Source organism: Alligator sinensis, unplaced genomic scaffold, assembly GCF_000455745.1.
Source record: "Alligator sinensis unplaced genomic scaffold, ASM45574v1 scaffold147_1, whole genome shotgun sequence".
Lineage (NCBI taxonomy): Eukaryota > Metazoa > Chordata > Crocodylia > Alligatoridae > Alligator > Alligator sinensis.
The window spans coordinates 1,261,865-1,274,696 of record NW_005841847.1 but is presented as its reverse complement, the minus strand read 5'-3'; the positions used below and the strand labels follow the sequence as shown (position 1 = coordinate 1,274,696).

General features: G+C 41.3%; 1 protein-coding gene across 1 annotated transcript in view; it reads right to left on the bottom strand.

Moving 5' to 3' along the window:
- Positions 1–11,121, bottom strand: part of PDZRN4 (PDZ domain containing ring finger 4) — a 392,096-nt gene extending 380,975 nt beyond the window's left edge. Inside the window, exons 1-2 of the mRNA XM_014521705.2 lie at positions 11,032–11,121; positions 9,431–9,517 (exon numbers count right to left, since the gene is read on the bottom strand). Coding sequence (XP_014377191.1) covers positions 9,431–9,517; positions 11,032–11,121 — 177 coding nt within the window. The remainder of the gene's footprint in view (positions 1–9,430; positions 9,518–11,031) is intronic.
- Positions 11,122–12,832: the final 1,711 nt, after the last annotated feature.

Below are 12,832 nucleotides of genomic sequence, written 5' to 3'. Positions count from 1 at the left end.
CAGGCTGGATCCATGGGGCCACATTAGGGCAGAAGTGACTCCAGGATCATGTGGCTGCATAGAGACACATTCAGGCAGCACAGAACCAGGGGCATGCATCAGCAAGGAGCCTGAACCAGGCAGCAGTGCTGAACTCTGGCCAGACAGTGGCAGAAAACCAAAGGCACAAGCTACAAAACTGCATTCGGGCCGCACAAAGCTGGAGCCAGGGGTGTGCAGCAACACAAACACAAGAATTAGTATGAGCGACAGCTCCCCAGCTCCACACCACCACCCAAATGCTGTGTTGCTGCCCAGCCACAGCTCCATCTCAATGAATGCCCACCATTCCACAATTCCTGACCATGACTCCATGCCATCACATGCCCCTAGCTCCGCAATGGCACATAGCCCCGACACTGCTGACTGCCTGAAGTTCCATGCGGCTGCCTAAACGCAGTTCCATGCAGCCACACTGTGGCAGTGCCAGGGCCATGTGGCAGTGTGAACCGAGTACACACACTTCTAGTAACCCACTGGACTGCCAGTGAGCTGGATGCAACAGTACCATAAGCCAGATGCAACCCATGGGCCATATGTTTGACACCCCTGCCTTAAAAGCCTCTTTAAAGCCTCTAAGGCACAAAATACAGGGTAAGCCACAAACAAAAAATTCAGTGTTTCAAAGTGATAAACAGGCCTGTCAAGTATCCATTTCAGCTGCAAGCATATGAAGGGGGAAGACTTTAAATAAACAAAACTATACATGGGGGGGCAGTTAGAATACAAAAAAGGACTTATATTATGATTGCATGAGGGATCCTACTGACTTTTTGCTAATTAGGTAGAACCAAAGTGTCACAATTTGCCACTGTTAGATGTTGCGTTGTATACCATAGGGCATTGATGTCCCATCTCTCTGGCTCCGTGGGCTGGGTTTGTGGCATGAGGCCGGTCTGTGGGCTAGATTCCACTGGAAGGGTTGGTCCGCAAGTGCAATCTAGCATGCCGGTATGCAACCCTGCTATAATATCATTCCACACACTCGCTCACACTAAGCAGCAGACATGGCCATGGAGTGACTGCATACCGGCATGATCTGGCATGCAGGGTCATAACATCTGAACAGCAGTGCGCCCCATGAGTCCAGAAATTTAGCAATAGAGAAGCATTAGCATCAGCAGTGCCACAGCTCTAGGAACAATTAACACTGCTTCTGCTCTCCAGCCAACACATTTCTGGACCTGTGGGAAGCTCCGTAAATGGGATGACAGCTCCAGGGATTGAATACAGTTCACAGACCAGAAATTGAGCATCACTACCACGAGGCATACACAATCCTTTGGAAATCCTTGCCACCTGGATCCAAAAATAGTGACATGGGGATTCTATGAGACAGATCTACAACAGGCAGCACAAAAACTGCAACTTGGAAAGTGGGATTTGTGGAAGTAAGGTAGCTTCTGTAGTTTACCCTAATGTTTGCAGTACTGTTTGAAAGCCGGGCCTCCAATGCATCTCTCTGGCCCTCAGTACACTTCCTACAGGACTTCCAGTCAGGTCCTCAGAGCACACCTTGTGGCAGTCTCCACCATGTGTACACCAGAATAATTCCCAGAGCCAGCCAGGAAAAATGAGATCTTAACAGTGTCTAATTAAGACAGCATTTCATATCCTTTGAAACAAACATACAAACCTCTGACCTTATTTTTTTCTGGGCAAAATGGGGGGAAACCAGAGATGTGGAGAAGAAAATTTTCCAGTGCTTTATTTTTCCATGGGAAATTTTCCATTTCTAAAAATTCATTGTTTCATAAAATTCATTAGTAACAATGAATGGATGCCAGTACAATATTAGGCAAGCTTGGCAGTTTCAAAGCTGTAAATAATGTTTTTCAGGTGATTACCGCTAGGAAGTGTGTGAGAGAGTACATATATGTTTTATTGATTTGTAAACAGGAGGGTAAATACACTCACATAATAATCCAAACCAAAAATAAAGTTATGAATTCACATAATTAGCTGTGCAGATCATATCAAAACCACAGCTAAAATTCTTATTTCATCTCAGACTGCAAGTGAAAGCAAAACCAAAACTAAAACTGTGATTAATTTTTTGTTTCATTTTCAGTTCAAACACACAGAGCAGCATCTCATTTCTTTTCTTGAGTTGAGGAAGTTGGACGTGTTTGCATAAGAACTGTTAGATTTTTAGTGCTTTTGGTTTGAAGTAGTCATAATAATGTCTAATCAGAAAAAAATAGTGTGTGGCATCATTATAGTGAAGTTCAAGTAACTGAAGAAAGGAAGAAAGTTGGTAGGTGTAAATATTGCGGGCAGGAGTATGCTAACAATGCAACAAGAATGAAGAAATATTTAATAACATGTAAAAACCATCCTGAAAGTATACAAGCCATATGCAGAAAGCTAATACAACAAAGTGGTGGAACAACATAATCTGAGAAAAGTCTACTACAGGAATCCTATGCAAGTAAACAAATTAATATGTTAAACAACACACAGCATAGACTAACATCTATATTGTTTTAAAACATTAAAATTTTAAAAGTTGTTAATGCAACTCTGGACTATTATTTATCTATTTATTTAAAATATACGTATCCTGCTTTTCTGCTTGCACTATGCACCCAAAGTGGCTTAGGCTTAACAATATTTTTTTTAATTACACAACAGATAACTAGTTAACTGTTTCAACCCAGCAGAGCAAGCTTAGTCCTTTGGCTGATGGCAGAGACCAAACTATACTTCCCTTTGGCTCTGCAGTCTCAGGGCAACTGAGCAGCAAGTTGAGCAGCAGAGTGTTCTTTCTGGCAGGGAGGGGGAAAGCAAGCTCCCTGCTGCTTCTCCTTCTGATGGATGAGGCCAGACTAGAATAGGCTAAAATAAAATCTTTTCCCCCTTTTGCTGCAGGAACTTGGTAGCTCAAGTGAAATAGCAGATTTGCAAAAAAAATGGAAAATGAAAATGCTGAGCTGCCAGATCCAGGGGAAGAAGAAGCAGGATCCTCGCTTTCAAGATCACTGTCACTAGATCCACCATGAGTAGCTGTTCAAGACAGTCAAGCTTTTTATCAAGCTTTGTGGACAAAATGTCCAAAGAAGATCAAGAAAAAGAAGATGGGACATTAACTCGAGCTATATTTGCAAGTGGTACACCTCTTTCCATAACTGAAAATCAATACTGGAAGGAACATTACAAACTAGTTTGCCCATCATATAAGTTACCATCACATTATCATTTATCACATTTTCTCTTAGATAGAGAGTATGACAGAGTTCAAACAATAGTTATTCAAAGGATTGATCAAGCAGAATCACTAACTGATGTCAGATGGATGGATATTTGACAAGGAAATCCTTTATTGACCATTATGTTAGCAATACCTGAACCAATATTTCTGAAAGCAACTGTTACCAAATCTTCTCATTATACAGGTGAATACATCGCCAAATTACTGAGTGAAGAGATCAAAAGTACAGGTCCCTCCAGAGTACAAGCCTTTCTAACTGATAATGCGAGTACCATGAAAGCTGCATGGCAAATATTAAAGGCAAAGTATCCTCATTTAATAGTATCTGGCTGTCTTGTTCATGGGTTGAATCTTCTGGCAAAGGGACACAGTAAGTGTGAATACAGTGAAGATAATATTGGCAAACTGCAAAGCAATTGTGAAGGTATTCAACAGTCATCATGTTACTAATCAGACCTTGAAGAAATTACATAAAACGAAGCAGGGGAAGTAAAGCGCACTTTTATTGCCAAAAGAAACTAGATGGGGCTCAGCTACAAAGTGTTTACATAGTTTGCTGCACACAAAGAACTGTTTGCAGTGTGCTTCAATAGATGAGACAATATCCCAGATTATTCCCGCAAACATTCGGAAGCAGATTCTAGACAACGTGTTCTAAGTTTGAGTTCAAGGAGCATTCAATTTGTTACTACAGTTTCAGTGGCTATCAAGAAACTTGAAAGAGATAACACCAAGCCTTTCAAATATTCCAGAGATATTCAGACAACTGAATGAAAGTCTAATTGAGCTTTTGACTTCTTCACCTCTATCCAAAACAAAGAAGTTTCCTAAGAGGTCTGAGTTTTGCTCTCATCCGGTTCATCTGGCAGCAAACCTTTTGGTTCCTCAAAACAGAGGACAACATTTAGCAGAAGATTAATTATTAACTGCTCTCGATGCAATTATGGAAGTAGCTAAGAATGTCTCCAACATCGACAAAATAGCTGTGATGACAGACATTGCCAAATACCACACAAAAGAAAAACTTTGGAGCAAAGACATCATTTGGTGGGCAGCAGAGAATATGTCTCCTCTCACGTGGTAGAAGGGATACAGTAACATCCAACAGCTGTCCAGGATTGCTCTAAGGATCCTAAGCATTCCACCAACAGCAGCTTCTTGTGAACAGAAGTGAAAGGCTTTCAGCTCAATCAAGACAAAAAAGAGGAAAAAACTAACAAATGAAAGCACCACTAAGCTTGTCTCTATTTCTCAAAATCTCTTGCTTCTGGGGAATTAGTCAGAAGCACAATTAGTGAAGAAGATGCAGTGTGATGATAAGCTGCCTTTGCCCATAGACTCATTGGTAAAACCATCCTTTAGCAAAAGAAAATGTGGTTCAAGTAGTTCTGAATCAGATTTGCCTCAATGAACTAATAAGTAGTGCAAGTGATTCTACACATAGTGACAGTGAAACTGGAGGTGCCGCAATGACCTCAGTGGAAGAGAATTAAACTCTGTTGAAGTAGATGAGTGGAAAAACACGGCATACAGGTCAGTCGCATCATACGTGCATTTAACTTGTGCAAATTCAACTATATGCAGGGGGGGCTTGAGTTTGCACGCGGCGCTGCCGCTTACCTGGAGGCCCATTATGGCGGTGATGGCCACTGCCTCCAAAACCTCCCGCTGTTGCCATGGAGCCGTGCCCGGAGCTGTGTGGCTGGCCCCCGGGCAGCAGCGGCAGCGTGGTGGTGGCCGGGCAGCACACAGCCATCCCCATCACCACCATGCGCTGCGCTGCTGCCGCTGGCCGCACAGCTCTAAGCATGGCTCCGCGGCGGCGGCAGGAGGTTTTGGAGGCAGAGGCGGTCACCGCTAGTCAAATCCCTGGCACGGTAATACATGATTTGACTATATGCGATTTTCGCCTTACACGCTGACTTTAGAACGTAACCCCCACATGAGATGCGACTGACCTGTATCACGCACAGTTATTTGGGTGTGCTAAAATTAGCGTGTCAACAGTTTTCAGTGCCTTGGTTTTTTTTTCTTAATTTTAAACAAACAATGTAAGGGAAGTGCATGCTATTGTGTATTGTCTTTACAGTCTTACAAGTATTCCAATAAAATAATTTCTTTCCACATAAAGCTTTTAATTTGTTTGAATATAACATTTAAACCACATTAAGTGTGCTGTATTTAATTATTTTCCTAATCAAATATTTCATTTAATATACTTGTGGCTATTGGGACATAAAAGTAACATGGAGGTACTTTTTTAGTTTTGTTTACAAAACACAAGTCAAATGAACATGCTAAATGTAGGGCATTAGAAAATTTTCCAGAAAAATTTTCCCATTGAAAATGGGAAAAACATCTCTGGGGGAAACAATGGAAAAAAAACTCCTATGCGTTACAAAATGAAATACAGATTTACATACAGATGCATGTTGTATGTAAATCTAACAAACAAACAAACATGCTTATTCCCTAAACCACAGAGAAGTGCACACTAATGCAAGAGGAAAAGATTGTATTCTATTGATAAATACAACAATAAAATCTTTGGCATAAAAAAATCTGTCATTTGCAGAATCAACAGCATAACTGAGGTGTTGCCCTTCTGCATAAGCTACGGCAGTTGTTCACTCACACACCATTTTTCTCTGAAGAACATGAACAAACAGATTTCCTGCAGTTCAAATTGAGCACAAGCTCTTTTTATCTTGGCACTTAACAATTCTTGACACACTGCTGACATTTGTATTTTGGTAACAAAAATAATCTCTTAATGCCACTCAGTCTTCAGTCATCCTGCTACTTCCCTTGACGTTAGATATGTTGAGTCACATCCCCCTTATGCTTGATATCTGAGAATGACTGAACTCTAATAATCCATTCACAGCATTCACAGTTGCTACAGTTAGAGTGAAAATAATCAAATTGTGAATTCACACCCAAGATTCAAAAATAAGGTGAACTGGAACTCATTTTATCCAATGTTCTGACCTCCTTCCATAAATTTGCACCCAACTTCCTTCTCCTCCAAACTGATGGCAGCTGATTCTACATAATAGCCATTCCTCCAATCAACAATATCTACTTATCTTTAGAGATCAGTGGAGCTCAACCCTTCAGAATGGTGAGCTGGGCCACGTGCTTACGATCTAGCAGCACCATGGAGTTACCACTCTCCTCCAGTAGACAGAGAGAGAGAGGTAGAGAGGGGAGAGGGGTGAATGCCAATATCAGAGGGTGGGGAGAAGTAGGAAGAGAGCTTAGCTTCAGACAGCAAAAGGGATTAATGGCACAGCACTGGGTAGGGAAGGGGATATGGCAGGCTAATCTGCTTGCCACTGATCCCCCAAGTCATGGACCAGATCCAGTCACTTTGGGGGCCAGATGCAGCCTGCAGGCCATAGGCTGAGCACCACTGTTAGACAGCCCTAAGAACCTTAGTGGATTTATCACTTCCCTTTCAATTTTCTAGAATATTTAAAGCTTTCATTAAAATCAATTAGAGCTTAATATTTCCAGCACCAAAACTTTTTCCAATATAAGCTACCTCTAAGTAAATACTTGAGGGTGCATCTACACATGCAGTTAATGTGACGCTATGAACTCCAGAGCTGTTTGAGCCACAGTCAGCTGTTCCTAGGTGCAGTGTCTACACAGGACAGCAACAGTTTGAGCAGAGGTGGGCAGGCCTGGACTGGCAGCAAGGTTTTAGGGGTCAGCCCCAGGCTCCGAGTAGTGGGATCAAGCAGTAGAGGGGCTGGCCGGGGCATGAGAGTGCCCAAAGTGCAGAGGCATATGACTAGACAGCAGGCAGGAGTCTACCCCCCTGCTGCCTGGGTGCAATTTACACCCAGCTGTCAGTGTCTTCACGTGCCTTTCAGTGCAGTAAATTACTCTGCCGTACAATAGTACTGTACTATCCCTGACAGTACTGTCTTATGGCAGAGCTAATTTACTGCGCCATAACACCGGTACACACACAGATGGTGACACCTTACTGCAGAGCTAATTAACCTATTCCACAGTAATGTGCACATGTAAGTGCACCCTCAGAGTAGCAAAGAAAATTCAAAATAGGAAAGCCCAATAAAGTCAAAAGCAATGTTTTTCTCTGTAAAACCCTGAATTTTTCTACAACCCTGAACTACAGAAATCACACTACTAACCGAAATAGAGATTTGATGGACTTTGTCATTAAGGCATTGAAAATGTGTTATATATTGCAGTATATACATTCCACCTCTCAGATTCCCACAGTATTATCATTTCCACTAAGAAAACTTACAAACTAACTTGGACTTCTTTATAAAAGGCACACAATACCTGCAAGTCTTCTTATTTACCTAACAGCATAACAGTGAAATTCTGTAGAGTAGGCACTGTACTACTTAGGCTGTGGTGCTAATGAGAACTCCTTGGCACCATTAACAATACCTTTAGAACAGAAAAGTCGTAGACCAAGCATGGAGATCCCCACCCCCCAATTATATTTTCCTGCTAAAAACCGGTTAGTTTTCATATTTTATAAACCTGATTAGTACATTGTAATTAAATTCTATCAAGTATTTTAATCAACTACTAATTTCCCAGTTTAGTGAGTTTGTTTACTCTTCAAAAAACATGACATCTTGATTAAATACTTTTATAAGAATAAAGGTAAAAGAGAGAGATTGATATTCTATTCTAAATGTCCTCCTTAACCAAGAATAGTAATTGCTAGGAGCGGGCTGGTTTAGGATACAAGATAGGTGGAAAATACAATTCAGATTAAAAAAAAAATTGAATGTGTGTACAAGAAGGATTACATTAAACAATCAACTATTGGACATTCTATTGGACATGGAGTGTCAAAGAGATGGCCTGCAGCCTGAGGAGCTGTATCATCCAGCCTCTGATGCTGCCTATGGGCCTGGGACTGGCCCCACACACCACATGCAGCAAGCACATGGAGCCAGTCTGGTGTGTACTGTATGCAATGCACGAGGCTGACCAGGTGCAGGCACTGTATGCATAGTGTGAGGCTGGTGTGGGGCACGCATTGCAAACGGCTCACAGGAGCAATCTGGGACGTGTGCTGCACACAATGCATGCACCAATCCAGATCAGGCCCACAGGCCAGCCCCAGGTACCAGATCCAGTCCACAGGGCCACATCAGCACAGGCACTGCATGCAGCATATGCCCTGAACCAGACCCATGCACTAGAACCACTATGTGCCCCAAACCAGCCCTGTCCCATGTGTCTCATCCAGCATGTGGGATCAGAACCAGTGCATGCTGCATGTGGCACAAGGGGCTGGAGCCAAGGGATGCATAGGGCTGATTTAAGGAGCATGCTGGCTCTGGTGTGCAGGGTTGGTCTGTAGGACCAGTGTGACCAATGGACCAGCCCTGTGCTCTTCCTCCAGCCCGCAGGACTGGATGTGTTTGATACCCCTGACTTAAACTATTATACAGAGAGCTCAGCTAGAGAATAAAATGTTCATCTCACCTTTTAATGGGGAAAAGAAATCAAGAATATTTCATGGGTATATGTTGTAGCCATGTTGGTCTAAGGACATAGGCAGACAAGGTTCTTTGGGTGAATCTGATATCTTTTATTACACCAACTTAAATAGTTGGAAAAAAAATATTTTTAGTAAGCTTTCAGGTTTAAAAACCCTTCGTTAGAGGCTTCCTCAGCCTGACAAAGGGTTTTTAAACCGAAAGCTTGCTAAAAATGTTTTCCCAACTATTTAAGTTGGTCTAATAAAAGATATCAGTTTCACACAAAGAACCTTGTCTAAGAATATTTCATGTAATTCCAGGGGCTTAAACCTGCAACAGTTACTCCTCTGAGTAGTCCCACTGACTTTAATGGTACAACTGGCATGAACACAGATTACTCACATCCATTCCAACTGCAGATCAGCCCCAGGTTTGTTCTAAAGGTATTACAAGCTCTTTCCTTAGAAAAGGGGCCGCTCCAGTCCTCAAGCAGATTGGGTCCTAAAAATAGTAAGTCTAACGATAAACATATATGACAAAAATGGGGGCATATTCTGTATCTATTTTCATCCAGTGCAGCTCCAAGATGTAATTCAATGTAGAAGTGCAGACTTTTTTTTATTACTACTACTGTAACTTATAATGTATTTATTAATTTAAAATACCATTGCACAATAAAAAAGAAATTGGGTACCTGGCTGGGTCGTCCTCCTATAATATTGAATCCCAGAGTATCATTTTTTCTTTGCAGCAGGATGGTTAATGGCTTGGTTTCACCACCCTGCGAAAGAAAGGAAATCAACACTATATTCAAAATATTACTTAAAAAATAATACTTTAAGCAAGTGCACTGATGTGTTAAAGCTCTTAATTGTGGAAAACACAAGATAAGAAGGCTCCTAGAAAATCATGTTGAAAACAGTGGTGTTACAAAACATACAGGAGTTTACATTGTTGAGGCTGAGGGGGTGGAGAAAGAAAACAAATACCACTAAAATGTAATAGGCATTAGAAGAGCCCAAGGGTCTGATTTTCATTCAAACTAAGCCAGTGATTTTTAGATTCAGAGCAATCCCGAATGACTCAAGGCACCCCTAAGAAAATGCCAGCTCTTAGTTTTCACTCTTTTTTGACTAGGGAAAAACAACAGAACAATCCTTTTCTGGCAAAGAACTCAGAAAGACCACAACAGGTCAGAATATTTTTAACAGTATGGATTCCAATTTGAAAAATCTGAGTTTAATGCTGTGAATCATGTTTGCACATCTAAAAGTGCTACCACTGCATAACAACACGTGACATCCTTGAAAAGATCCACAGCACCCGAGGATGCCATGACACAATGGTTAAGAATCAATGGAGTAAGCACACAGTTGTACATTTACTGGGGCTGAGGATTTGGCATCTCTGAAAATAAAAGTTCAAAATGTTTGTTAATCACTGTTTGCTAACACTGAAGAGATGAAACATATGGGGATAAGCCTGAAACTTGCTTCTGTACAGATTTGATATGAATTCATAGGAAAACCTTTATTTCTCCACTACAAAACAAAAAAGCAAGAAAAAGAGGCAAGACGACATTTTTTTCTGGATGAGAATTTTTTTCTTTTAAACACACAATCAAAAATAGCAAAGAAACCAAAGTTAAATAATAAGTAAGACAGGAGAGAAACTCCTTTTAAGTAGCAATATTAAATCATTTCCTAAATGATAAAAACATTTTAAAAACTCAGAAAGTTTTAAAGTTCATTTACTGGCAGGTTCACTGATTTTGCCTTTTTCACGTATAGAAAATAGTTAGACATGAACAGACAAAATCCCTACAGAAAAAACTGTACTAAACACACACAAGCTGAGATAACCTCTCCAAAGTGGCAAACCAAAGCAAATATGACAACTAAAGAACATATACATTTTTAAATAGTCAAAACATAATATATAATCTGGACCCACTGATAGACATGTTTTATTAACAGTGGCAGTGAAAGTTTTTATCATAGCACAACACATTTAATTTTAAGATATATTTCTACTTTACTCATAGTTTTTTCTTTTAAGTCACTGCTTTTTCCATCATCCCCGTCTTCTTCTAGAAAAAAGAGATTTCTCTAAGGGAGAACATACAGCAACACCTACTGGTAGTGAGCAGGAATATTCAAGCATTACCCAAAAAGAATGCCTTCATGCCAATCAATGCAGTATATGCCATCTCCTTTTCATATCCAATCTCCTTTCCTCCCTTCTGCTACAACCAATTTTTTTCTTATATATCCTGCCCTTCTCTACACCCATTACTGTCTCTCCATCAGACCTCATATCTTCCAAGAAGTTAAGTGGAGTAATTGGCTTCCAAAGCCAATAACTCAAACCCTTTATACTAGCCATCATGAGCACTTAGCAAAATAAAAATCTAAAAATAAAAGCAAAAACAGGAAAAAGATTAAATATTCAAGTTCCCAAACACCAAGTATAGGCCTTTCCAGGAAGATCTGTTACTTTGTTTATATTAGTCCTGCACACACCATGAATGTTAATCAGTGCCCTCAGCTTAAATCTTATGTCTAGCAGTTTAAAGTTAACCATATTGCATAATTAGCTCAGAAGTAGAGAAGGCTACTCAGGTCTTTTCTTTTGGATTCTGTTTCCCAAGAGTCATTAAAGATTTTGGAAGAAAAGTCCCTTGAGTGGAGCTTAAGTTCCATTAAAGCACTTCTCACCATGGCTGCAACCAGCAATGCCAGACCCTGCACAGCAATCCGTCGGACAGGAATTAAAGCTTTACAAAACAACCCCCGTAGCATATTAAACCAGATCACTGGGAAAATGGGGTTGTTTATTCAATCAAAAGCAAACAATTCAATATCCAAGCAAGGCCATCACACTTGAAAAAAGACTGAAGCAGCAGTGCAAGTCTCTAACGTCAAATTGCCAATCACCATGACATTCTCCCAAATGAACAACACTCCTCTCTGCCCCTACACACAATTATACCGAAAGAGCAAACCATTCCAATGTCCTTAAATACCAAACTATTTTGTAAAGCAACTGCTTGATACTGTAAATATAGAAAGAAAAATCGGCCAACTCCACACCTTTTCCAAGCATCTTAATACTGTCAGTAAAAGATCTCAGGAAGCTGTACATATCTACTGAACTGGGACCCCAAATAAAAAAAAACAAACCTTTGTAAACACAGTATAAGCCAAGTAAACCAAGACTGATGGACTGTGGTCCGTTCTATTCTGTTCCCCCTGCTATGGAAGATCCACATTCATATTTTTTCACCAGCAGCCAACTTCAAACCCTATCCTCTCATGTCTACTTTCCCTTTTTGCTAAACCAGCAATTCTCATCCAGGGTGTCCCCGCATCTTGGGGTGGCATGAGATCCCTTTAAGGGTGCCATGCCCTACTACCACGGTAAGGTGTGCAAATACCTACACATGATTCACAAGATAAATATGAGTTTCAAATCCCCTGGGTCAAAAACATTTTGACCTGCTGTGGCCTTTCTTCTTCCTCTTCTTCCCCCCTTCCTTGTCCTGTCGAAAAGGGGGTTGCTCTGCAGATCCCGTTGTAACAGAGCTGTTCTGTTATTTTTCTTCTTCTTCCTCCCCTCTCCCTGGTCTCATCTAAACAGGCTTGCTGTGGCAGATCCTGTTATAACAGAACTGCTATTTTTCTAGAGTCAAAAAAGAAGCGACAGCAAAGAGCTGGCATCTTCCGAGGGGCACCTCGAATGTAAGGAGGGGCACCTTCAGCCTTACAAAGTGTCTAACAAGGTTGGCAATCAGGGCTGTAGGCAAACCTGCCACAAGATGCTGGTCCAGGCAACTTGCCGTGGGTGCTTAGCAGCGACTGCCTTAAGGCTTGCTGGAGCTGCCTGCTACAAAAGACCCCCCCTCCCCCAAAATAAATAAATAAATAACAGCACAAGTAGAAGAAATCCAGGGTTTCTAGCTCCCTTGTAGACTCCTGGTCTGCTCCAAAAAAAGATAAAAAAAGAAGTGTGGAGATGCAGGAATTGGACGAAGGGCAGGGAGCGGGAGGCAGTGGGAAGCGGGGCGCGATGCTGCGGGCCCGCGAGTCCCGCCCCG